Genomic DNA, 27,974 nt, shown 5'->3' with positions numbered 1-27,974 from the left:
GGGGCTGCTTATATATAATTTTCTGAAAATCTGCATGGGATCATTTCCACTAGAACTTACAATCTCTACTGATTAATGATATTGAAGATTCTTCCCATTTTGGCTGAGAAAGATAACTTTATTGAATGGCTGAGCAACAGAGTAATTCTTGACCCTTATCATCATCATCCCCCCCCCCCCAAAAAAAAAAAAAAAAAAAAAAAAAAAAAAAAAAAAAAAAAAAAAAAAAAAAAAAAAAAAAATTAATAATTTTTTAAAAAACTGTTAACAACCTACAAAGTAAAACAATTACCTGTGTCCCTGTCTTAGCCACATCTTACCTCTCCACTGATACTGTTTTCAAGGAGTAAGTGCATTATCCAGTTGAGTTTCATATCTTGGAATTACCTGCACTTCCCTTCCATAAACTTGATAGAAATTGGGAGTGCCAGTAATGCTACTGTGGAACCTGGAGGCACACATTGTGAAACTGAATGAGGCTGTGAATATAATAATTATAGTAAAATATTGCTTTTAACTGTCTATGGTAAATTCTTTTCAATCACAGAACCCATGTCATGGCAACAACCCTGCCTTCAGTGTTTTCAGTTTCCAGTAACAGCTGCCTTCACCATGATAATAAACAAGTAATTAAGTAGCTGTATGAGGCTTGTAACATATAGGTTTCCACTTGGAGAATCAATGTTTCCCCTGTGGGCAATTGTACATGGTTTTGTTCTTAACAAAGTGTAAGCAGTGTCCAGAAAGGATGGCTGTAAATATTGTGTAAAAGTCTGTTGGTTAAACAAATTTGGATTACATTAATCTCTTAAAAAACATAGAATAAATTTTTAAAAAAGTAAGAAATCTCCTTCTGATATATCGTGAATAATTTTACATACAACAGGGTGGGAAAACAGAGTAGAAACATTTGCTATAATGTCAGTCAAAGAATAAATGTGGAAAAGTATAGATCAACATGTGCTGTGTCCTCCGAACAGGATACAGCCAGGACAAATGCACCACAGGTGCAAAGGTGTGAATTGGTGCCAGTGCCACAGAGACTCGCCGCTTGCACGAGTTCCACCAGTGCCACAGGCAGTGCTGAGGGTTAAGGTATCAACTTCGCCTTGGCCAATTGCTGGCTGAGTACAATCTGCCAATGACTGGACGACAACGGAGAGAAGCCTCCTCAGAAGATAGAAGAGCAGCTCTTGCCCACTGGTTATAGGTCATAGTCCAGGGCTGACTTACACAGGGAACATCGTTTAGTGAACTCTCAAAGTGAACAGACAGTTGTTGTAAATTGCATTTGATATATACTGTGAAGTTACCTATGATTATTTGCTCTTATCCATTGAAGACCTTTCTTGTGTTATATTACATGCAGTGTTGCAGACTTCATTATTTGACAGTCACAAAGATAAGTAAACTTTTAACTAATTTGTGTAACTTTGTTACTAATTTGTTGGAGTGTTATAGAATCTTCATTCTGTTACCTGACCCTGGGGCACAGCTGTGTAATAGTGACAGGGAGAAATTGTCTTAGCGGTGTACTGCACCAGAAGCTCTTTCACAAACTCAAAAACTCTGCCTACTTTAACAACAGTGGCAACTCAGCCTCCACAGCAGTAGCAACAACCCCTTTACAAAACTGGCGATGAGAGTTTACAAAAACATGTTCTCGCAAGCCATCATACAGTGTACCATACTACTACTACTACTACTACTACTACTGCTACTGCTCTCTCACCTACCACTGCCCCTCCCCACCCCCCCACACCCCAAATTTTCCTTTTTTAATGGTTACCAAGAACAAATACTGTCAGTACTCCTCCATCTTGGCCTGAATTTCTTTTATTTTACAGCTGTAGACATTATGAAGGATGTATATAATGTAGTTATTCACTAGTGTTGGGACATGAATGTTCATATTTTGGGAGAAAGACTTTTGAAGACATACATCTGTCATCATTTTTCAAGTGGCCTCCTTTCTGTGTGAATTATACTTCTTTAAGATTCTTTTAAGACATGTTAGTTTGGAAACTTTATTCCTCAAAGTGATATTTTTGCCTGGTTATTACACTGTAAATTGTTCAGACAGATATTCCTAGACTTATGACATTTGTTACTAGTGATACTCACAGATTTTTGACTGTGTAGGCAAACAATATTAGGTCTTCTCCTCAATATATTTGTGTCTATTATATTAGGTTTATTTATGTTTATGGGCCCACTGCTAGTGTTGGCACTAACTGTTGATCACCTTCCAGCCTTCTTGCATTTTATAACAATTTTTAGTTCACATCCTTGTACACTTCTGTCGATAGTTTAAAAAACACACATTATCTGAGAGGTCGTTAATAAATATCATGAACAATGATGATCCAATCACATTCCCTTATCAGAGTGCACAGAATACTATTTTCTTTCCGATTTGGCCTTTCCATTATGAACAACACATCGGGTCCTGATTGCTAGGAAATGTTTTACCCAGTTACATTTCTATTTGGATATTCTGCAAGGTAATATTTGTTTACTAGGATACAGTACTGAACTTCAGTGAAAACATTTTAGAAATTAAGAAATACAGCATTAATATTGACTTGCAGAATTGATTATTCCTACAGATGGATTATCTGGCTCGCAAAAAGCTTCTCATATCTTCTATAAGTTTATAGAAGTTAGGGTTCCAGTGCCCAGAGACAGTGAGACAGTGGTTGTGTGTGTGTGTGTGTGTGGGGGGGGGGCACTAGGCATGCATGCATGCATGTACGCATTTTCTATTTCAGAAGAAGGACTTCGCCCAATAACTCAGTTTTCTTCATTGTGCGCGATTGTGACCAAATGCCTCTTCATTGTGCATGATTGTGACAAAATGCCTCCTCTACATGGTGAGCAGCCATATATCCTTTCCATACTGTTATTAGGGAAACAGTTTTGTAGATCTCCTTTGTGAACTTTCTTATGGTTCTGTAGAAACTGGTGCCTTTTCCCAGTTGCATGGAATGCAACATTGCTCCATCCTGTTATAACTGGCTCCTCTTCTAACAACAATTCAGTGTAAGTGTGGAAGTGCCCAGGTCCAAGGAGAGGCTATCACAGGGGAAGAAAGGGAAAGAAAGCAAAAGGAGGTGGTCCAGGGCAAAGAAAACAAGGAAGGTGTTGAAGGGAGAGGTGACGGGGGAAGAGGAGCACCAGCAGATATCAGTAGCAGTGTTGTAGCAGAAAATTAAATGGAAAGCATGATCAATATAGCATCAATCACTTCATCACCTAAATCTTTCTTTGACTTCTGTTCATTTACATTCATTCTCATTTGATGAAAATCACAATTTCACTACTGTTGAACGCAAATGTCAGTGTCTCTCTGATGTCCACAGTTTTAATTTTTCTGCTGATATCTCCTATTTAGGGAATGAAGATAGTTATTGTGCATCAAGTTCATTAGACAGGAATAAAAATAATAACAAATGTATTCAGTGACATTTGTGTCTTTACAGTTTTGGTAACAATTTATGACACACAAACTTGCAATTCATATAAATACAGTACTGATTATTAAGTCTTAATACAGCAATTTTAACAAAATGGATCCTGAGTATTACCAAATGCAGTATTATTAACTTCAGTATAAAAATGTTATCATACAGCAAAGTATGCTGTGTAAGCATGAATGTTTTAGGTAATTTACATTGTCAGTACATTTCTGGAACATTATTAATCTTATAAATGTCTCAGAGTTGCATACCTCTGCCACTGTAACACAAGTGTTGATGATTATCATGATGATAACAACAACAATAATAATAAATAAATAATAGTAATAATTACACATACAAAATTAGGAAATATGTATACTACATGGCATACGGGAATATAACAACTAACAAATATTCAGAGGTACATATGCTGCTTTGTGGTACTTTTCTCCATTATTCTACTTACAAACATTATTCCAGCCTTATGAAATATAAAAATAGCTTTCTTCAACTCCTTTGACAATCCTTGCCTGTTTACATTTCTTCAAATTTCTATTTCTAAAATAACTTTTTAAGCTAGTATCCACAGTATACACACACACCATTTTACAGGAGGAGGAAAAAAATACTGGCAACATTAAATCAAAATAATCAGTTTTTTTAAAGACATGGAATGACTAGCATAGCTCCTTACAACCGTGTTAAATTTCCATATAAAAATGACAGTCTGGCAGGTTAAAACTACACAACAATAACACATATAAATGGTATCTGACTTTTGTATTTATTTTAAACTTAAGTAAGTCATTTTTTCATAAATAACTGTACACTGACTAGCATAAGAAAGGCAAGCAACTTTATAAAACAAAGTAAATGCCATTGTAGGAATTCTCTTATCAAGTATCATGAACAACTCAATGTTCAAATTTAAATGAAATGTGGAATATCTGCATTGTACAGAACCTGTCATTAATGACAATGATGGTCTGAAAGGAAGCAAGGAAGTGTTATGTGTCATCTTGAGCTTTTAATAGCTAATTAAATATTAAAAATGTGCACCAGTTTAGAAAATGGCAAGACATTTGACTATTCCTGGTGCTGAACATATGTTTCCATTTTTATATATCACATTGGTTAACAGATCTCATTGGTGTAAGACAAATATTTGTTATTAGAACTACATAATATCAAAACAGTATCACTGTGCAACATTTATTTTGATTTTCGTCTCTTACTGACTTCATGTAGTTAACACAGAACATAAAAACACTTACCCTCTACTCGCAGATTATAGACGTAGATGCACATATCTGTTGAAGATATGTGCACAATGCAATAAAGGATATATGAGAAAAGCAAAGATCTGAACTCACGGCGCTCAGATTGAGGCTGAATATCTGCTTGGGACTGACAATTTCTTCAGTAGTTTGTCAATCATCAGTTATGCTCGTATCACTTCCACTACAAATTCACACACAAAAACAGTAAAAAAGGAAAAATACATCATAGATGGAGTCATTAAAAGAAGGCAAACTGTTTTAGTACCCCCTCCAAATAATAGCCCGTGTGGACAATATTTAAACATTTTCAATGCTCATTTGGTTGTCGAAGTTTGCAGTAACAGTACTTGCTTAAATGATGATCAGCACTACTTAGGCAGGAAGCGGCACTCCCATAACGATTTATGCGGCTTACATCTTCAATCTGCAGGAACAATGGGAAAAATTGAGTATCAAGAATTTTTCATGAAATAATTTACAAAATGATTCATCTTTTTTAGTTGAATAGAGGTCATATTGGATGTTACTACATGAAACATTGCTATAAAAATGTACAGCTGAATGAGAATTTATAACCTGTATATCCTGGTAACTCATGAGTATCTGAAGTAAAAAAATTTCACATATCAAAAAATAGAGCAATATCAAATTGTGCAACACATGAAACTATGCTCTAACAGCACAGGCGAATGTTAAACGAACTTGAAGCTCTTTAACAGATATGTTAAAGGAGAAAGAAAACTGGCGTTCTACGGATCGGAGCGTGGAATGCCAGATTCCTTAATCGGGCAGGTAGGCTAGAAAATTTAAAAAGGGAAATGGATAGGTTAAATTTAGATGTAGTGGGAATTAGTGAAGTTCGGTGGCAGGAGGAGGAACGAGACTTTTGGTCAGGTGATTACAGGGTTATAAATACAAAATCAAATAGGGGTAATGCAGGAGTAGGTTTAATAATGAATAAAAAAATAGGAGTACGGGTAAGCTACTACAAACAGCATAGTGAACGCATTATTGTGGCCAAGATAGACACAAAGCCCATGCCTACTACAGTAGTACAAGTTTATATGCCAACTAGCTCTGCAGATGAAGAAATTGGTGAAATGTATGACGAGATAAAAGAAATTATTCAGGTAGTCAAGGGAGACGAAAATTTAATATTCATGGGTGACTGGAATTCGTCAGTAGGAAAAGGGAGAGAAGGAAACATAGTAGGTGAATATTGATTGGGGGGAAGAAATGAAAGAGGAAGCCGCCTTGTAGAATTTTGCACTGAGCATAACTTAATCATAGCTAACACTTGGTTCAAGAATCATGAAAGAAGGTTATATACATGGAAGAATCCTGGAGATACTAGAAGGTATCAGATAGATCATATAATTAAGACAGAGATTTAGGAACCAGGTTTTAAATTGTAAGACATTTCCAGGGGCAGATGTGGACTCTGACCACAATCTATTGGTTATGAACTGTAGATTAAAACTAAAGAAACTGCAAAAAGGTGTGAATTTAAGGAGATGGGACCTGGATAAACTGAAAGAACCAGAGGTTGTAGAGAGTTTGAGGGAGAGCATAAGGGAACAATGGACAGGAATGGGGGAAAGAAATACAGTAGAAGAAGAATGGGTAGCTCTGAGGGATGAAGCAGTGAAGGCAGCAGAGGATCAAGTAGGTAAAAAGACGAGGGCTAATAGAAATCCTTGGGTAACAGAAGAAATATTGAATTTAATTGATGAAAGGAGAAAATATAAAAATGCAGTAAATGAAGCAGGCAAAAAGTAGTACAAACGTCTCAAAAATGAGATCGACAGGAAGTGCAAAATGGCTAAGCAGGGATGGCTAGAGGACAAATGTAAGGATGTAGAGGCTTGTCTCACTAGCGTTAAGATAGATACTGCCTACAGGAAAATTAAAGAGACCTTTGGAGAGAAGAGAACCACTTGTATGAATATCAAGAGCTCAGATGGCAACCCAGTTCTAAGCAAAGAAGGGAAGGCAGAAAGGTGGAAGGAGTATATAGAGGGTTTATACAAGGGCGATGTACTTGAGGACAATATTATGGAAATGGAAGAGGATGTAGATGAAGACGAAATGGGAGATACGATACTGCGTGAAGAGTTTGACAGAGCACTGAAAGACCCGAGTCGAAACAAGGCCCCGGGAATAGACAACATTCCATTAGAACTACTGATGGCCTTGGGAGAGCCAGTCATGACAAAACTCTACCATCTGGTGAGCAAGTTGAATGAGACAGGCGAAATACCCTCAGAGACAGGCGAAATACCCTCGGACTTCAAGAAGAATATAATAATTCTAATCCCAAAGAAAGCAGGTGTTGACAGATGTGAAAATTACCGAACTATCAGTTTAATAAGTCACAGCTGCAAAATACTAACGCGAATTCTTTACAGATGAATGGAAAAACTGGTAGAAGCGGACCTCGGGGAAGATCAGTTTGGATTCTGTAGAAATGTTGGAACACGTGAGGCAATACTAACCTTATGACTTATCTTAGAAGAAAGATTAAGAAAAGGCAAACCTACGTTTCTAGCATTTGTAGACTTAGAGAAAGCTTTTGACAATGTTAACTGGAATACTCTCTTTCAAATTCTGAAGGTGGCAGGGGTAAAATACAGGGAGGGAAAGGCTATTTACAATTTGTACAGAAACCAGATGGCAGTTATAAGAGTCGAGGGGCATGAAAGGGAAGCAGTGGTTGGGAAAGGAGCGAGACAGGGTTGTAGCCTGTCCCTGATGTTATTCAATCTGTGAAGGAAACAAAAGAAAAATTCGGAGTAGGTATTAAAATTCATGGAGAAGAAGTAAAAACTTTGAGGTTCGCCGATGACATTGTAATTCTGTCAGAGACAGCAAAGGACTTGGAAGAGCAGTTGAACGGAATGAACAGTGTCTTGAAAGGAGGATATAAGATGAACATCAACAAAAGCAAAACAAGGATAATGGAATGTAGTCAAATTAAATCGGGTGATGCTGAGGGAATTAGATTAGGAAATGAGTGGTAAAGGAGTTTTGCTATTTAGGGAGTAAAATAACTGATGATGGTCGAAGTAGAGAGGAAATAAAATGTAGACTGGCAATGGCAAGGAAATCGTTTCTGAAGAAGAGAAATTTGTTAACATCGAGTATAGATTTAAGTGTCAGGAAGTCGTTTCTGAAAGTATTTGTACGGAGTGTAGCCATGTATGGAAGTGAAACATGGATGATAACTAGTTTGGATAAGAAGAGAATAGAAGCTTTCGAAATGTGGTGCTACAGAAGAATGCTGAAGATAAGGTGGGTAGATCACGTAACTAATGAGGAGGTATTGAATAGGATTGGGGAGAAGAGAAGTTTGTGGCACAACTTGACTAGAAGAAGGGATCGGTTGGTAGGACATGTTTTGAGGCATCAAGGGATCACAAATTTAGCATTGGAGGGCAGCGTGGAGGGTAAAAATCATAGAGGGAGACCAAGAGATGAATACACTAAGCAGATTCAGAAGGATGTAGGTTGCAGTAGGTACTGGGAGATGAAGAAGCTTGCACAGGATAGAGTAGCATGGAGTGCTGCATCAAACCAGTCTCAGGACTGAAGACCACAACAACAACAACAACAACAACAACAACAGATATGAGGAGCAAAAATATTTGGATACATATTTAGTTTATATAATTCTCTGTTTAGGCCTACATTTATTCTGTTACGGGAGTGTTACTGACAAGGGGACCTTACAGACCAGCCCTCTTTGATTTTCTTCATATTTATAAGATTTGGAGGTCCAATATCCTGAAGCAGTATAATGAAATTAGAAAAGTCTTTGAAGACTGCAAGTTTTCTGAGCTTTGCTATGTACAAAATTACTTTGATCTTATTAATGTACTTTCTGGTTGCTGCGTGCGTAGCGTAGAAGTCTAATGATTGCAAAGTCACTGGTCTGAACCTCATTAGCTGACTTGTTCTTTTTACTTTCCTTATTTATTGACAAATGGAAACTTTAATTAATAAATACTGAATCATAATTTCTTAACAAACATACAATCATTGTATTTTTAGTTATTGGTTGTACTAAAATAATTAAAATTTGATGCATATATGTAAAATGCCCTTGCTGTTAAGATGAAAAAATTGTATGTATAAATGATACTGTTCGGTCTCTAGAAATCAAGTGTTTATTTTCTATTGACGTTTGGTATTTTTGTGCCAGTTTTTAACACATTAAGAATATTTGCATCATCTTATGTTTATTAATTAAAAAATTGATTCAATGTTTGATAACGAACATTCCACTTGTTAGTAAAACTATAATTTTAAAAAAGTAGATAAGACAAGCAATCAGTCAGATGTGCACCAACAACTTTTATTATGAAAAGTATAGATTGCTACTCACCACATACAGAAGAAGGCTTTGTATCACAATGAAAAGATTGCTAACCATTTAAGCTAACAGTCAAAAAAAGTCCTTATTCACAAACATTTGTGATTATCATACTTTCATACTCCTCACTCAGCTACCTTTATACTTAAAGCTTGGAACACCTCTTAATCTTCAAAAGTGATTTTTTGGCGTCTTTCTGGGGCAGGGGATTGCATTCTACTGTTGTAAGGAAATTGATGTCCAGGCACTGACTTTCAAATCCTATACATATGACAAAAATCAAAGAGGTCCCATCTGAAAGTTCCCCTTGAGAGATAAGAAGTTTAGTGAGTTATCATATTTCTATACAATCCTACTTTCACAGAGGTCTAATCTAATCAAAACAATCAAAACATTTGTATAGTCCAAAGTGACACACTGTGGCCAATGCTCCAAAAGCACTACAACAAAAACCATTTCCTTATGTAAAAAGAGTTTCCCTGGATCAAATTCTATAACTAGAAAGAAACAGTATCACTGAGAAAAACATTTTTGATGTTATAAATTGTTTGTTGTAGTGTAGACTAGCATGACAACCAATAAACTATAAACAAGGAGCTAACAACAGCAGGTAATTTGCATCTGAGTACAGAACATTTTTTGAGATGATCTTGGAAAGTGTGAGTATGACCTAACGCACAACAGTTGACTTTGATAAAGGGCATGCTGTAATGGCGTCTTAGCTTTAACAAGCTTCACAATCATTAGTATCTATTAAATGACCATTTATTTTGTATGAAGCATTTCACTGTAAAGCGTAGGATGTTTACGCTTCATCCAAGAGTGGGACATAACAAATTTGTAACGCTGATTAGGCAAACATTTCTGGTACAAATCATTCGCTGCACATTGTTAAAAAAAGGTACTAGTTAGCAGATAACATACTTTTGCCTGCTCACTGACCCAATAACATTCTCATTTTTGACTTCAGTGGGTACACCAACATCATTCTTGTTCCAATGAAGAACAGAAATAAGTAGCCTCTTCTGAACAATTCAGCTTCCTATTACAGGTGATCACTGTCCCTGTCTGGTTATGCGACCTTCCAAGGGAACACTTGTATCACTGGACATTGTGGCTTTGGTGAGATTATATTTTAGGAAACCTGACGTTGCTACAGACAGCACCATGAAAACTATGGACAACATTCATTTTATTGCTACTCCTTTCATAAATGATATCTTCTCCCAGGATATGGCATTTTCTGTCATGATTGTTTTCAATGCCAAATGACCAAACATATGCTAAGGAAGTTTGAGACCCATGCTGATTTGCCATAATCAAAAATGCCTGGGATGTCATAGAAGATTAGTTCAGAACACACTAATAAGCTTGTAATCTACCGAAATAATGTGACCTATGTATGGCCATACAGTGTCATCTACGTTCCACACTACCATGCACTCCATCATCTGGAAACTTTTTGCATGCCAATGTGGGAATAGGGGTGCTATAAGGTATGAGATCAGTGAACACATGTCAGCTTGTTGTTTCATCTGAATTCCACTTGTTACAAAACTTGTACCAATATTCTCCTCACAACACTATTTTATAGACAATCAAACCTCTTTATCCTAAGTATCGCATTGTTCCTCCTCCCAAATCCTACAGCCGTCTTCTAGTTGTTTCTTCTCATGCCTGAAATCATGCAGAGTGATAAGACACACGTCAGCTTATGCTTCAGCTCTGACTTCCCCACTACCAGCATGTAATAAGTCATTTCAAATGTTAAATGAGACTTTTTGCTCCTGTCAGATACTTATCAGACACTTAAAAACGCTAGCAACAGTCATTTCAAAATTATTTGAGAACCTGATTTTTATACTACTACATGGAGAGGCACTTTATACCCTGTTTCTCTCTCGGTCTTATAATGTCAGTTACACATAACACTGCATTCTTCACGCATTCACTAAGCTGAAGCGTCTTTATGCTATTGAATATATTTTGTTATTCTTAACAACATCATGTAATACTGTCTTCTGCAAACCAACATACATCATCTACATCTACATCTACACCCATACTCCGCAAGCCACCTGACGGTGTGTGGCAGAGGGTACTTTAAGTACCTCTATCAGTTCTCCCTTCAGTTCCAGTCTCGTATTGTTCATGGAAAGAAAGAGCGTCGGTATGCCTCTGTGTGGGCTCTAATCTCTCTGATTTTATCCACATGGTCTCTTCGTGAGATGTACGTAGGAGGGAGCAATATACTGCTTGACTCCTCAGTGAAGGTATGTTCTCGAAACTTCAACAAAAACCCGTGCCGAGCTACTGAGAGCCTCTCTTGCAGTCTTTTCCACTGGAGTTTATCTATCATCTTTGTAACGCATTTGCGATTACTAAATCATCCTGTAACGAAGTGCGCTGCTCTCTGTTGGATCTTCTCTATATCTTCTATCAACCCTATCTGGTATGGATCCCACACCGGTGAGCAGTATCCAAGCAGTGGGCGAACAAGTGTACTGTAACCTACTTCCTTTGTTTTCGGACTGCATTTCCTTAGGATTTTTCCAATGAATCTCAGTCTGGCATCTGCTTTACCGACGATTAATTTCATATGGTCATTCCATTTTAGATCACTCCTAATGCCTACTCCCAGATAATTTGTGGAATTAACTGCTTCCCGTTGCTGACCTGCTATATTGTAGCTTAATGATAAAGGATCTTTCTTTCTGTGTATTCGCAGCACATTACACTTGTCTACATTCAGATTCAATTGCCATTCCCTGCACCATGCCTCAATTCATTGCAGATCCTCCTGCATTTCAGTATAATTTTCCATTGTTACAACCTCTCAATATACTACAGCAATGTCCGCAAAAAGCCTCAGTGAACTTCCGATGTTATCCTAAAGGTCATTTATGTATATTGTGAATAGCAACGGTCCCATGACACTCCCCTGCGGCACACCTGAAATCACTCTAACTTCAGAAGACTTCTTTCCATTGAGAATGACATGCTGCGTTCTGTTATGTATGTGGTGGATTGGAATAATTTGATCCATATCTGTTTCTCATAAACCATGTCAAGGGGAGGAGAGATTCTAGAACTTGAATAAAAGCAGATGTGAATATAAATGATATTATCTGAGATATGAAATGAGAAACCAATAAAAAGTGTAAAACCTGAAAATAAGGAAAGCAGATAAGAGAACGGGGGGCAATGTGGTAATAGTAGCATTGTTAGGAAATGAAAAACACCGAAAAAGGCCAATAATCAAATGGATCATTACTGGAATTTTCAGCACATTCACGAAAATGATTTAAATGTTAAGGCAAATTTCTGTCTGAAAATTCATTTTTGATGTTTGTGTAGCAGAACTGAAGAAGATAAAAAAAGTAAAAGGTGTAGAGGGACACAGAGACAGAGACAGAGGAATTTTTCACTAGCTCAGAAGGAGAACGTAAGGTTCAGTGTGTGAACAGTCTGTTGCGATACATTATGAAGGTAAAAACCATTTCAATATTTTCTGGACAAGACTTAGAGAAAGCACTGAGAACCCATGCTGAGAAGGTCTTACCAAACTTTAAACCCAATTTCTCCATTATTCAAGCCCTTGTCATTACACCGTGTAGATTTCATATTGCAATGCTTAACCACACAATTATTGGAATCCACACTCCATAATACAATGGTTAAATTTTTTGACAACTAATCAATATAAATGGCTGAATCAGATCTTTCTACAGACAATATTGCTAAAAAATACAAGTCACAGAGTTAAACTATTGAGATATAATGAAACTGTTATGTGGCTTCAGCTGCAAACTAACTGGTTATAGCTCCAGAAAAGAGCCATAAGAATCATAACCAAAAATGGAAGTCAAACTCCTTGTAAAGATCTGTTCAAAACCCTGGGGATTTTAACTGCTCTGTGTGAATACATTTACCAGTCAGTTGTACACATCAAAAATGACATTGGTAATTACTGCACAAATAGTTGTCTGTGACCGTGGAACAAGAGCTAGACTCAACTTACATTTGCCAAGAAGAAATAAACATAAAACTCAAAATAGCATTTGCTACCAAGGAATAAAACTGTACAATAAATTATCAAAAGAGATAAAAGAAATTGCAAAAATACACTTATTTAAAAAGGCAGCTACAAAGTGCCTGTTATACAATACGTTTTATACATTGAAGGATTACTTAGATAAAAGAGAGTAGGGGTTTGGTAAAAAAAAAGTTATACAAATATATAATAATAATGATTATAAATCATCCAACCTTCCACATAACACCTTTTTTTCCTTCTTTTTCCTTTTCTAGAAAAACTTACTCCCAAGCTATGCATTGCACAATACTAACACCTCTTCCTCTTTCTGAGGTCAACATCTCACTCATTATAGAGGGATGCTGACTCAGTTTTTCAGGATAGCAAATGGGAAGTTGTGGTACAGAAAATGGCCCAGAGATCACCAGTGTGTGTGTGTGTGTGTGATGTGTGTGTGCACTTAATGAGTGAAGTGTTCTGAAACAATGTGTATAGTGTGTGCAGTGACTGATAGTGAGATACGAGTGAACAGTGTAGCATTACATTATTTAATATGTTATTTGTAAAAAAAAATTATTGTACACCAGGAGTAAATCTAATGATTGTTTCTAACTAGAAGTCTGTAAATGTATGTGTATATGAATTAGCTTATTTTAAATTGGTCTAAACTTGTAAATACTTTGACATGTCCTATATCCTTGTAAACGAGATCTACAAATGAATAAAGCTGCTGCTACTACTACTATTACTAATTTTACAGGTTTGTGATGCAACCGTGATGTACTTTGGTAATGAGCATAGTTTCTTGTCATGTAGTCTCTAAATGCCAGTGGGAAAAGCCCCAACTTTTTTATGTTTTAAATGCTCAGTTTTGTAATAAATCAATATACCTTAGCAGAACTGAGTGCAAGGTGGTACAATGATTAAGGCGCTGGACTCATATACAGGAGGAAAGTGGTTCAAATCCTTATCCAGCCATTCAGGTTTCTTTCTTTTCCTCGGGAAATATGAACATACCTTAAACATGATCTGGTGGGGCCATCATTGAAAGTTAACTTAAAACCAAATGTTTTCTGTATTTCTTCACAGATTTTTTTATGTCTTGTGCACTGCAGATTACATTATCCTTACTGCAGTGTTATTGTTACAGTGTCTATCAGTTCTCCATAGCAACACTTAGTACAAAGGTTATTCAGTTTTGCCACAGCTGGAAATTCTACGAGCTATTTACCTTAACCAGGAAATTCATTTGGGTGGATGTAGAAGTCTCTAAGAGAAGGGCCTCATTATAGAAGCATTTTGAGTTCCCACTCTCCTTTCTTTATAAGAAATTTGATCAGGAAGGCCAATAGTGCCATTCCATTATGTTTCAGGCACAGAGTGGAGCAGCATTCACTCAGCGAGACAACCTACTGTACAGTAATAGTGCCTTGAAGTTAAGTTTTACTTTTTAGGTATTGGAAAGTTGGTGCAGGACTTCTACACTACTTTTCAAGTTAGAGATAACCAGATCTCTCCTCTTACATTCTAAAATGATAAGTTCCACTTCATGACTGTTTGGACATTAGAGGATAAGTATCTGACAAAACAATATTTTTCCTTGTAGTCGGTATTATGCAACACACTAAAAAGCTAAAGAAGACCGTAATAAATTTGAAAAGTTTCATTGCACTTCTTAAATTTATCAGAGGAAAAAACAATTCATGCTACTATTTAAAACACTTACCCGAATGGTAAAGCTGTCTTCTTGTATATTGTATCGCATGGAGACTTCGAAAAGTCCATTTCCTGGCTCTGTTGAAACCTTTAACTGATATATTTCATGTGAATGTCGTGTTTTTGCTGAAAGATCTGGAACAAACCCATCTAAATCTGCATTTTTTCGGAAGTGCAGCAAATTATGATTTGGTACAAGGCGAGCAGCCCACTGCACATGTTCAAGATGTAATGGTGAACACAAATGACGCCGTTCACTGGTAAACCTGCAAAATAAAAGTAAACTTGGTTACCTTTCTAATTAATTGTCAAAAGTTTACCTAATAATGACTGTTCCCTGGATAGTATGAGAAGTTATTTCCTTGAAAAATTCATTATTTTCCATATTAACCACACTGACTAACCCTAATACAAATTAACACATTATAAATATTCCTGCATTGTTAACTACATCCACATACATACTGCACTAGCCACCATATGGAACATGGAGCATGCAGAAGGTGTTACATACCACTAACAGTCCTTTCTTTTCCTCTTGCACTTGGAAATACAGTAAGGGAAGAATATTTTCTATAACCCTCTGTACGAGCCCTAATTCTTCTCATCTTATACTCATGGTCCTTACGTGAAATGTTCATCGTCGGCAGTAGGGAATAACAATATTAATGTGCTAATAGTAAACTGCAGGAGCGTCTATAGAAATGTCCCAGACCTGCTCTCATTAATAAACGGTCACAACGCCCATATAGTACTAGGGACAGAAAGTTGGCTGAAACCAGACGTAAACAGTAATGAAATCCTAAACTCATATTGGAATGTATACCGCAGAGACAGGCTGGACAGTGAAGGGGGAGGCGTGTTTATAGCGATAAGAAGTGCAATAGTATCGAAGGAAATTGACGGAGATCGAAATGTGAAATAATTTGGGTGAAGGTCACTGTTAAAGCAAGCTCAGACATGGTAATTGGATGTCTCTATAGGCCCCCTGGCTCAGCAGCTGTTGTGGCTGAACACCTGAAGGATAATTTGGAAAATATTTCGAGTAGATTTCCCCACCATGTTATAGTTCTGGGTGGAGATTTTAATTTGCCGGATATAGACTGGGAGACTCAAACGTACATAACGGGTGGCAGGGACAAAGAATCCAGTGAAATGGTTTTAAGTGCTTTATCTGAAAACTACCTTGAGCAGTTAAACAGAGAACCGACTCGTGGTGATAACATATTAGAACTTCTGGTGACAAACAGCGCCGAACTATTTGAAACAGTTAACGCAGAACAGGGAATTGGCGATCAGGAAGTGGTTACTGCATCAATGAGTTCAGCCATAAATAGAAATATTAAAAAAGGTAGGAAAATTTTTCTGTTTAGCAAAAGCGACAAAAAGCAGATTTCAGAGTACCTGACAGCTCAACAGAAAAGTTTTGTCCCAAGTACAGATAGCGTTGAGGATCAGTGGACAAAGTTCAAAACCATCGTATAATATGCATTAGATGAGTATGTGCCAAGCAAGATCGTAAGAGATGGAAAAGAGCCACCATGGTACAACAACCGAGTTAGGAAACTGCTGCGGAAGCAAAGGGAACTTCACAGCAAACCGTAGGTCTCTAGAAGAGCGTAGCGTTCCAAAGGATTGGAAAAGGGCACAGGTCATCAAGAAGGGACGTTGAACAGATGTGCAGAACTATAGACCTATATCTCTAACGTCAATCAGTTGTAGAATTTTGGAACACGTATTATGTTCGAGTATAATGACTTTTCTGGAGACTAGAAATCTACTCTGTAGGAATCAGCATGGGTTTCGAAAAAGACGGTCGTGTGAAACCCAGCTCGCACTATTCGTCCATGAGACTCAGAGGGCCATAGACACGGGTTCACGGGTAGATGCCGTGTTTCTTGACTTCCACAAGGTGTTCGATACAGTTCCCCACAGTCGTTTAATGAACAAAGTAAGAGCATATGGACTATCAGACCAATTGTGTGATTGCATTGAAGAGTTCTTAGATAACAGAACGCAGCATGTCATTCTCAATGGAGAGAAGTCTTCCGAAGTAAGAGTGATTTCAGGTGTGCCGCAGGGGAGTGTCATAGGACCGTTGCTATTCACAATATACATAAATGACCTTGTGGATGACATCGGAAGTTCATTGAGGCTTTTTGCAGATGATGCTGTGGTGTATCGAGAGGTTGTAACAATGGCAAATTGTACTGAAATGCAGGAGGATCTGCAGCGAATTGGCGCATGATGCAGGGAATGGCAATTCAATTTCAATGTAGGAAACTGTAATGTGCTGCGAATACATAGAAAGATAGATCCCTTATCATTTAGCTACAAAATAGCAGGTCAGCAACTGGAAGCAGTTAATTCCATAAATTATCTGGGAGTACGCATTAGGAGTGATTTAAAATGGAATGATCATATAAAGTTGATCGTCGGTGAAACAGATGCCAGACTGAGATTCATTGGAAGAATTCTAAGGAAATGCAATCCAAAAACAAAGGAAGTAGGTTACAGTACGCTTGTTTGCCCACTGCTTGAATACTGCTCAGCAGTGTGCGATCCGTACCAGATAGGGTTGACAGAAGAGATACAACGGAGAGCAGCGCGCTTTGTTACAGGATCATTTAGTAATAGCGAAAGCGTTACGGAGATGATAGATAAACTCCAGTGGAAGACTCTGCAGGAGAGACGCTCAGTAGCTCGGTACGGGCTTTTGTTCAAGTTTCGAGAACATACCTTCACCGAAGAGTCAAGCAGTATATTGCTCCCTCCTACGTATATATCGCGAAGAGACCATGAGGATAAAATCAGAGAGATTAGAGCCCACACAGAAGCATACCGACATTTGTGTTACACTTGTGCTATGATCAAACCCAAAGGTAACAAATCTAGCAGCTCACCTCTGTATTGCTTTGATGTCATCCTTTAATCCAGTCTAGTGGGGATTCCAAATGCTCAAGCAGTACTCATGAATGGGTCACACTAGTCTTCTACAGCAAAACCCTTTTTTATGTTTTCGTGCATGCCAGACTTAAAAAACGCAAAACTGAAGAAAATGCAGAATCAAGGAAAATGTAAACCCCCTCCCCCAAACACGAGCAAAAACACTCATAATTGGCATATACGAGGGTGGTTTGAAAAGTTCTCAGAACGGAATAGAAAAAAAGTACTTATATCAATGAAACATTTTTTTATTTTTTGATGTAGTCTCCTTGTAGATTAATGCACTTGATCTGACGATGTTCCAGTGCCTTGATCCCATCTCAAAAATGAGTTTCCTCCAGGCCTGTAAAATAGTTGTCAACGCCGGCTATCAATTCTTCATTTGAAGTGAATCTTCATCCACTAAGAAAAATGTTCAGTTTTGGGAATAGATGGAAGTCTGATGGAGCCATAGCAGGTGAATGAGGTGAGTGTGGCAACAATTCATACCTTAGTTCACATAATTTTGCCATGGCAACAGCACATGTGTGCAGGCATGCATTGTCTTGATGGAAGATGACTTTGTTCCTTGCTAAACCAAGCCTTTTTTCTGTGTCTTTTGTTGCAATTTGCCCAGAAGATTAGCATACTATTCTCCAGTAATTGTTTGCCCAGTAGGGAGATAATCTACAAACAGAATCCCCTTCGCATCCCAGAACACTGATGCCATGACCTTTCCCACTGAAGGAATTGTCTTTGCTTTCTTTGGTGACGAAGAATCAGCATGTTTCCACTGCTTTGACTGTTGTTTTGTCTCATGGTTGTGCACCCAAGTTTCATCTGTGGTCACAAACCGGTGCAAAAAATTTTGTTCATTTCTTCTAAAATGGGCCAAACATTGTTCTGATATGTCCATTCTCATGTGTTTTTGATCCAGCGTCAAGAGTCATGGCACCCATCTTGCAGATAATTTTTTCATTTCTAATTCTTCAGTTAAAATGTGATATACCCTTTCACATGACATCTGGCATGTGTGAGCACTTTCAATCGGTGATCCTCCATGACCACACATCTTGGCCGACCACTGTGCAGATCATCATCTAAGCTCTCCCAACCAAATTTAAATTCATTTGTCCACTTGGCAACACCTGAATATGAAGGAGCAGAGTCACCCAGTTTCTGGAAATCAGCATGAATGATCTTTGCTTTCATACATTTCTTTATGATGTACTTAATCACTGCTCGAATTTTTTCCACCTTTGCACATTACTACGCGGGAACAACAACAGAGCCATGTCACCGCCACAGCTATCTTCCAAGAGCACTGACATGACACGTGTTTACAGACAACAGTCCAATGAATATCACATGAACAACTCGTTGTGCTAGCACTGACCTCTCGTGGTGATACCAAGAACTTTTTTAAATCACCTTTGTATGATTAAAAAATGCAATCCTCTCCAATACTTTGTATAAAATCTAAGTGAAGGAAATTAAATGACAATACAAAGTTTATATAATAATTTGTGTTAGTGAGTTTCATTATTTCTTAAGAAGTCACAGATGTGTAAGATCAAGTAAAAATTCATCAAAAACTTTAAATTGGTGTGTGGATACAAGGCAATCAAGCTATTTTCTAATATGCTATGACCACAAATTATACATTCAAAACATGCATTTTTGAGAGATCTTCCTTTGTGCTCACCCAGAAAAAGCAAAAATTGATGAACATGAACTAAACCGAAAACATCACACCAGATAAGTGGTTAAACCATAAGCATAAATTCAGACATCTGCTTAATGACGCACTTTGTCACCATTGCTGTTACTGTTTAATGCTTTTCTTACAAGCTGCATTTCATTTGCTCACCACTGCTGAAGTATTATTTTAGGCTTGGCGAGAGAAACGGAGATGTAAAAAAAATGAGTTTACTTCTCCAGTTGAAATTACAAGCTAATTAGAAGGCAGCTAAGTTAACTTCTGTACACTGTGTAAAATGTAATGTTGAAAGAAAGCTTAGGTCCTACAGTTTCGCTTCATGCCCTCTGTCACTGCTGCCAATCTTTAACGATCTACAGTGTGTGGTGTGTGTGGTACAAAGTATATATGTGAGTAGTGAACGTAGTTGTTGGAACTGTACTTTGTCCGATTTGAACACAAGTCTTTAAAATGTGCTATTACAAAACCCTTGTTCTATTTCCTTGGGACATCTCTGTCAAAGCACACCATCTGCACTAGAAGTATATTTTCAGCACTTCACAAAATGCTTTCACTCCTACCTGCACTCCTATCATTGAATCGCCACTCTCCCTCTCCACACATCCAGTAGGTGAGCTCACTTCACATGTGTTAGTGTGGTGTGGTAGCTGTGCTGGCTATTGGGTGACTTAGTAAGCTGCCAGTCAGTGAGAGTTCATTAGCCAGAAATGGGCAACATTTTCTTGATTCTGACCGAGTACATTTCTCGAGACTCACTGTTTAAATTTAATGGGTTGACAATTGATTTTGCTGCTGAATACAGTAAATCAGAATTACATGCAAAAAGAAGAATCTGAGTTATATGTGGCACAATAAAAGACGGTGGCTGGGCCCATTGTCATATATTGGCTTGGTCCGGAAAACTTTGCTTACACTGTCTTGTTTTTTCCCTACCACTGCAACCTAGCATTAGTTGTACCATAACTGCACAGTGAAGCGAAATGTTGCAAGTTGTGTTGGCAACACCAATCATGGATTATGTCAGCATTTCCTCTCTCGCGTCTCACTTCTCCACAATGGCCTTAAACAGACCTTTAATTCTGGCACCACCCATAGTGCGAACCATCTGGCTTTTGTGCCACTTGTAACTCATTCATTTACATCAAATGTCAATAGGAAGAAAATGTGACAAAGTCAAGTGAGACGTTGAGTAAGAACTTAGAATCAAGGTAAACCTTACTAGCAAGAAATGTAAAACTATACAACTTTTAGCATTGATCTTAAAGGTTTTTCACAGGGGCTACCAATTTATGGCGTAGAATCGTGAAAAATGTAAAATCGGAGAACTTAAAATTGTAATCCCACTGTATATGCCATCTCCTTTATAGATGAGCTACACCTTCCTAAGACTCGGCCAAAGAACCGAAGTCGATCATTTGCCTTTCCCATTACAATCCTTACATTCTCATGCTGTATCATATTGCTTTGCAACATCATGTGTCAAGTAATACATTGCTAATGCTGTATTCAAACATTAGAGAATTGTCTCCCCTACTCATCTGCATTGCCTTACACCTTTTTACATTTAAAGCTAGCCAAATAGAAATTTTGTCTAAGTCATCTTGCATCCTGCTATAGTCACTCAATGAAGAAACCTTCCTGTACACCTCAATGTCATCAGAAAACAGCTTCAGATTGTTGCTCTCCCTGTTCATCACATCATTTATGTACAAAGTGAATAACAGCAGCCTCAACATACTTCTCTGGGGTGCTTCTGATGATAACCTTGTTTTTGATGAACACTGACAATTTATTGGGTTCTACTATGTAAGAGATCTTGAGCCACTCACACATCTGGTAGCCTAACTCATATGCTCAGACTTTAGTCAACAGTCTGCAGTACTGCCCCGTGTCAAACACTTTTGGAAAATCTAGGAATATAGAATCTGTCTGTTATTGTTCATCCATGATTCACAGGACAGCTTGTGAGAGAAGGGCAAGCTCAGTTTCACATGACCTCTAAATTTGTGGACAGAAGTTTCATGTCTCAAGGAAATGTACAGGGCAGGAGGGAGGAGGGGGGAAGAGGGGGGTGAGGGGGGAGGAGGAGAGATTCACTACGTGACGTCATTGCGGTCTTCAGTCCAAAGATGGGCTTGATGCTGCTCTCCATGCCACTCTATCCTATGCAAGTCTCTTCATCTTTGAATAACTACTGCAACTTAGACCCTTTTTAATCTGCTTACTGCAACTTACACCCTTCTTAATCTGCTAAAAGTTTCACCTCTCCATCTCCCTCTACAATTTTTACCTCCCCCCCCCCCCCCAAACACACACACACACACACACACACACACACACACACACACACTCTCTTCCCTACAATATTAAACTGCTGATACCTTGATGTCTCAGAATGTGTCCTATCAGCCAATCCCTTCTTCTAGTCTAGTTGTGCCATACATTTTTTTTCCCCCCCCAACTATATTCAGTTACATGCTCTATCTATCTAATGTTCAGCATTCTTCTGTAACATCACATTTCGAAAGCTTCTATTCTCTTCATGTCTAAACTGTTTATTGACCTTGTTTCACTACCATACATGGCTACACTCCATACAAAAACTTCTGGAAAAGACTTCCTAACATTTAAATCTATATACAATGTTAACAAATTTCTCTTATTCATATACGCTTTTCTTCCAATTGCCAGTCTGCATTTCATATCCTCTCTACCTTAGCTATCACCATTTATTTTGCTGCCCAAATAACAAAACTCATCTACTACTTGTAAGTGTCTCATTTCCTAATCTAGTTCCCTCAACACCGCCTGATGTAATTCCATTATGGTCCATTATCATTGTTTTGGAATGCAACACTTTTTTTCTTGGCCCATTTCAGTTGAAAAGTTGCAGAATTTGTTGTGGGACATTGTCGAGTATCCCTGATTTAGTCCTTATAGTTTCACAAGTTCCGATAGGTGGCGGCGCTATACATAGCATTCCAAATGGCACCTGTAACATAGGTACATTTCAAGCAGAGAGCTGTCATTGAGTTTCTTTTGGTAGAAAATCCAAGCATTGGCAGGTATTCATAGACACTTGTACAATGCTTACAGAGACCTGGCAGTGATCAAAAGCACAGTGCATCATTGGGTGAGACATTTGTCATCACTGCAACAAGCTTGACCAAACCTCTCCAATCTCATGCACGCCAGCTGACCTGTGTTCCCCCAGGAAAGTGAGAAACGACTTCAGCATGTTCGTCACTACAAATATGCAAATGAACTTCTCCTTCTCCATGACAACACAAGGCTTCACAGAAGTCTGCGCACTTGATAGGAACTACAAAAAGCTCCATTGGACTGTTCTTCCTCATACGTCTTACAACCTGGATAACACACCTTGTGATTTCCATCTGTTTGGCACAATGAAGAATGCACTCCACAGGAAGCAGTACATGGATGATTGGGAGGTTATCCATCCAACACGACATTGACTCCATTGTCAATCAGTAGAGGGCTATTGTAATAACTTCAAGTTGAACAAATATATTTCAAGGAAGACACAATACATGAAAGTCACAGATCAAGTAAACAGAGTAAGACGTGTGTACACTTTAACAGTCAAATCATAACCGAGTCCAAGTCTAGCGGCCACTGACTGGCTGGCCGCTTAGGTGGCACTGCTGCTGCATGACTGGCAGACAGCGCCGCATGTAGAGGACACGCGTAACTGCGCAGCGGCACTTTGAAAGATCGGTGAGTCACAACACTTTTCCCCCCTTTGAATTTTTTGCACAGGTCTTGATGGAGGTGGCCTGTAGTTTGCTAACGTCCATAGGTGTTGTTTGACTGGTCGTAAAGACGAGGAGGCGGCTTCCCGTACGGACGGAAGTGTCCCTCATGATAACGGGTCGAGATGACAGGAGTCGTGGGGGTCGAATCTGCTGGGGTCCCGTGCACCAGTCTGCCCGCTGTGGCAAGTCCGGTTGTTATAACAGGAGACATGGGCGATATGTCTGCATCCGTAGGAGAAGGAGGCGAGTAGAGTTGCTCCGACAGATGATGGTCATCTGGTTCCTGCATGGGCTGGTCTCCTGGTGGCGTCAGTTCTTGTGCTGGCACCGATATGATGGTGAGAGGACTGCGTTCTGAGTAATGAGAGATTCCTGTATCCCGAGTGTCAGGTAGAGCTGAAGGTGGTGTAGCGGCATCCGGAACAGGCGTTGCCAGCACACGAGGCCGCAGCTGGTCCGAATGATGCACTGCAACACCTACGTCCGTCTGGATTTCATACAGGTGTTGGCCACGGTGTCGTAAGATGTGGCCACGACTCCATTTTGGCCGCCTTCCATATCCCCGTACCCATACAAGGTCATTGGCGGTGAACTGGCCAAGCGAAGGCACCCGCGGCCGTGAGGTGCAAGGCCACAGAAGATGAAGTAGCATGCAGGGCTGTTGGCCATGTAAGAGCTCAGCCGGGCTGTGGTCGCCCATGGGGGTGAAACAGTAAGAAGCCAGAAATTGAAGAAGCGCATCATCAGCAGCAGAAGAAGTCAGGAGTTTCCTCATCTGAGCCTTAAATGTGCAGACCAGTCATTCAGCCTCACCGTTTGACTGTGGATGGAATGGAGGCGCCGTGACATGCATGACACCGTTACGGGCACAAAAATCCGCAAAATTGGAAGGGGGCAAATTGCGGACCATTATCAGTAACAAGAGTAGAGGGAAGGCATTCCAAAGAGAAAATGCGAGCTAGAGCATTTATGGTTGCCACGGTGGTAGGCGACATGCAACGGACAATGAAAGGAAAGTTAGAGTAGGCGTCAATAACGAGAAGCCAATAAGTACCTAAAAAAGGTCCCGCGAAGTCAGCATGAATATGCTCCCAGGGCTTCTCAGGCGAAGGCCACGGTGACAAAGATGACTTCGGGGCAGCGGCCTGTGACACACAAGGGCCGCTTGGCAACGACGATGTGTGCGATTTCAGAGTCGATGCCGGGCCAGTACACATGACAGTGCGCCAGAGATTTTGTGCGAGAGACACCCCAGTGCCCTTGGTGAAGGAGGCACAAGACTGAAGCACACAAAGACGCAGGTACCACAACACGCGGCGAAGCATTTTCGGTGGAAAGGAGGATAACACCATCCCTAGCCATGAGGCGGTAACGCAAAGCGTAGTAGTTCCGCAACGGATCAGAAGTCTTAGCGGACAGACGATCTGGCCAACCCTTCTGAATACAGCATAAAACCCGAGAGAGGGTAGGGTCAGAACCCGTAGCAGCCGCCAGCTGGTCCCTGGTGATGGGGAACCCGTTCACAACCCCGTGCTCATCAACATCCAGGTGGAAACACAAAAGTTCGTCCCTATTGAATGCCAGGTCAGGACCCATGGGAAGGGGAGACAGTGCATCAGCATTCGCAAGTTGAGCCGTCGGACGGAAATGAATCTCATAATTGAAACGAGACAAGTAAAGAGCCCAACGCTGGAAGCGGTGTGCAGCCTTGTCGGGAAGTGACGTTGATGGATGAAACAAGGAAACAAGTGGTTTGTGATCTGCAACAAGATGAAATTTGGATCCATAGAGAAAAACACCAAACTTATGAAGAGCATAAAAAATGGCCAAAGCTTCTTTTTCAATTTGAGAATACTGTTGTTGGGCATTCGTGAGTGTTTTGGAGGCATAAGCAATGGGTTGTTCACTGGCAGAAAAATGGTGCGCAAGGACTGCACCGACCCCGTATTGAGAGGCGTCTGTGGCAAGAACAAGATGTTGGCCAGGTTGATAAGCAGCCAGGCACGGGGCCTGTTTCAGCATAGTCTTCAATTTCTGGAAAGCCGCATCGCATGACATGAACCAGAGAAAAGGCACGTTTTTATGCAACAGGCGATGCAATGGCTGAGCCACTGAAGCAGCAGACAGTAAAAACTTGTGATAGTATGCTATTTTCCCCAAGAAGGCCTGCAGTTCCTTAACAGATGCAGGGTGAGGAAGGGCATCGATCGCAGTGACAGTTTGCTGAAGCAGACGAATACCATCCCGAGAGAGTTGAAACCCCAAGTACGTGATAGATGCCTGAAAAAAATTTGATTTCTGAAGATTATACTTAAGACCGGCAGTCTGTAAGACATGAAAAAGTGTGCGGAGATTTTGAAGATGTTTGTCAGTGGTAGAGCCAGTGACAACAATGTCGTCCTAATAATTTATACACCCAGGGACAGCGAGCAATAATTGCTCCAAGAATCGCTGAAAGAGAGCAGGGGCACTGACAACCCCGAATGGCAATCGTTGGTATTGATAGAGGCCGAAAGGCGTGTTAAGGACCAGAAACTGCCGGGAAGCAGCGTCGAGAGGAAGTTGATGATAAGCTTCTGACAGGTCAAGTTTAGAAAAATACTGGCCTCCAGCAAGTATAGCGAACAATTCTTCAGGTTGAGGCATAGGGTAAGTGTCGATAAGGCATTGAGCATTTACAGTGGCTTTGAAATCGCCACAGAGATGTATATCACCATTTGGCTTAGCAACGACAACAACAGGAGAGGACCACTCACTGGAAGTGACAGGAAGCAAGACCCCTGAAGCAGTGAGACGATCCAGCTCCCGTTTGACCTGATCATGAAGGGCCACAGGAATGGGCCAAGCCCAAAAAAACTTAGGCCGAGCAGTGGGTTTGAGCGTGTTATGAGCTTCAAAGTCGTTTGCATGGCCTAACCCAGGAGAAAAAAGGGACAAAAGTGTCATCGACAAGGAATCCAATTGAGCATAAGGAATAGCATCAGAGACGATATTGACAGAGTCATGTATGGAGAACCCAAAAACGCGAAAGGCATAGAAACCAAAAAGATTCTCCGCATTACTATGGTCGACCACAAATATGGGAACAGTGAGAACGACAGATTTGTAAGATACCTCAGCATCAAATTGTCCCAAGAGAGAAATCTTCTGTTTATTGTAAGTCCGTAATTGCCTAGTGACTGGTGACAGGATTGGAGAACCAACTGGAGATATACGTCTGAGAATTGATGATAGTGGCAGCAGAACCAGTATCCACCTGCATGCGAACATCTCGACCAAGTATTTGGACGGTGAGGAATAACTTCCCTGAAAGGGAAGAAGTACAATTGACAGACAACACAGAATCAGAATCAGCGTCATGTTCATGAACATCATGTATGCGGTCGGATTTGCAAACGGATGACACATGACCCTTTTTTTTCATTTGTGACACGGCCCAACATTGTGGACAATCTTCTCGTGAATGTTTCGTAAAACACTGCGGACATGAAGGAAGTTGTCGTGGGTTTTGCTGCAGTTTCTTAGAGGTTTGTGTACGGTTAGGCCGAGGCTGCGCTTGGGAGCGTACTGTGGCCGCGTCAGCCAGTGGGAACACGTCACACACTTCGTCAACATCGCACAGAGGTTGTATTTCCCCAACATCGCCCCATGGCTCTATTTGCGCTCCAGCGGTGTGAGAAATTTCAAAAGATTGAGCGATGGATAGGACTTCATCTGGAGTCGGATTTTCCAACTGAAGGGCACGTTGCCTAACTTCTTTGTCGGGCACCGATCGGATAATAACATCCCGTACCATGGAATAGGAGTAGGATTCTTTGTGAACTTCAGTAACGAATGACACTTTCTACTGAGGCCATTAAGTTCAGCAGCCCAAGCGCAATAGGATCGATTCGGTTGTTTTTGACAATGATAAAAGGCAACACAAGAGGCTACCACATGCGTTTGCTTTTGAAAATAGACGGACAGGAGTGAGCACATTTCAGCAAAGCACAAAGATGCAGGATCTTTCAAAGGAGCCAATTGCAACAACAACCGATACATTTGAGGTGAACTCCATGAAAGGAACAGAGATTTACATGTTTGTTCGTCCGCGACATGAAATGTCAAGAAGTGCTGTCGAAGACGTTTTTCGTTATCAGACCAGTCTTCCGCCATCTCGTCGTAAGGACGCAAAGCAGGTAGAGACAACGATGAGAGACAGCCCGCATTTGATGCCACGATGAAATCATGAATCGCATTTGTGAGAAGCGTTTGCTGTTCTATGAGACCTTGAAATAGTTGCTCTAAAGTAGCCATGGAAACATGTGGGTCAACGATGGAAAAGAAAAATCCCATCCTCGACGCCAATTGTAATAACTTCAAGTTGAACAACTATATTTCAAGGAAGACGCGATACATGAAAGTCACAGATCAAGTAAACAGAGTAAGACGTGTGTACACTTTAACAGTCAAATCATAACCGAGTCCAAGTCTAGCGGCCGCTGGCTGGCTGGCCGCTTAGGCGGCACTGTTGCTGCATGGCTGGCAGACAGCGCTGCATGTAAAGGACGCGCGTAACTGCGCGGCGGCACTTTGAAAGATCGACGAGTCACAACAGCTACGATAATGGCATACATGCCCTCCCAGTAAGGTAGCTTAAAGCTATCAGACTTATTGAAGGTTAAGTTGAAAAATAGGGTTAGAGTTGG

General features: G+C 39.8%; 1 protein-coding gene across 2 annotated transcripts in view; it reads right to left on the bottom strand.

The window, feature by feature from the left end:
• Positions 1 to 3,437: 3,437 nt before the first annotated feature.
• Positions 3,438 to 27,974, bottom strand: part of LOC126457643 (uncharacterized) — a 323,891-nt gene continuing 299,354 nt past the window's right edge. For both annotated transcript variants that reach the window (XM_050094116.1, XM_050094117.1), the window contains exons 12-13: positions 14,876 to 15,131; positions 3,438 to 5,165 (exon numbers count right to left, since the gene is read on the bottom strand). In XM_050094116.1, the coding sequence (XP_049950073.1) occupies positions 5,049 to 5,165; positions 14,876 to 15,131 (373 nt within the window). In that variant the 3' untranslated portion in view covers positions 3,438 to 5,048. The remainder of the gene's footprint in view (positions 5,166 to 14,875; positions 15,132 to 27,974) is intronic.

Source organism: Schistocerca serialis, chromosome 2 (assembly GCF_023864345.2).
Source record: "Schistocerca serialis cubense isolate TAMUIC-IGC-003099 chromosome 2, iqSchSeri2.2, whole genome shotgun sequence".
In the NCBI taxonomy this organism is placed as follows: domain Eukaryota; kingdom Metazoa; phylum Arthropoda; class Insecta; order Orthoptera; family Acrididae; genus Schistocerca; species Schistocerca serialis.
The sequence above is the reverse complement of the archived record's forward strand: the minus strand, read 5'-3'. Positions and strand labels throughout refer to the sequence as shown.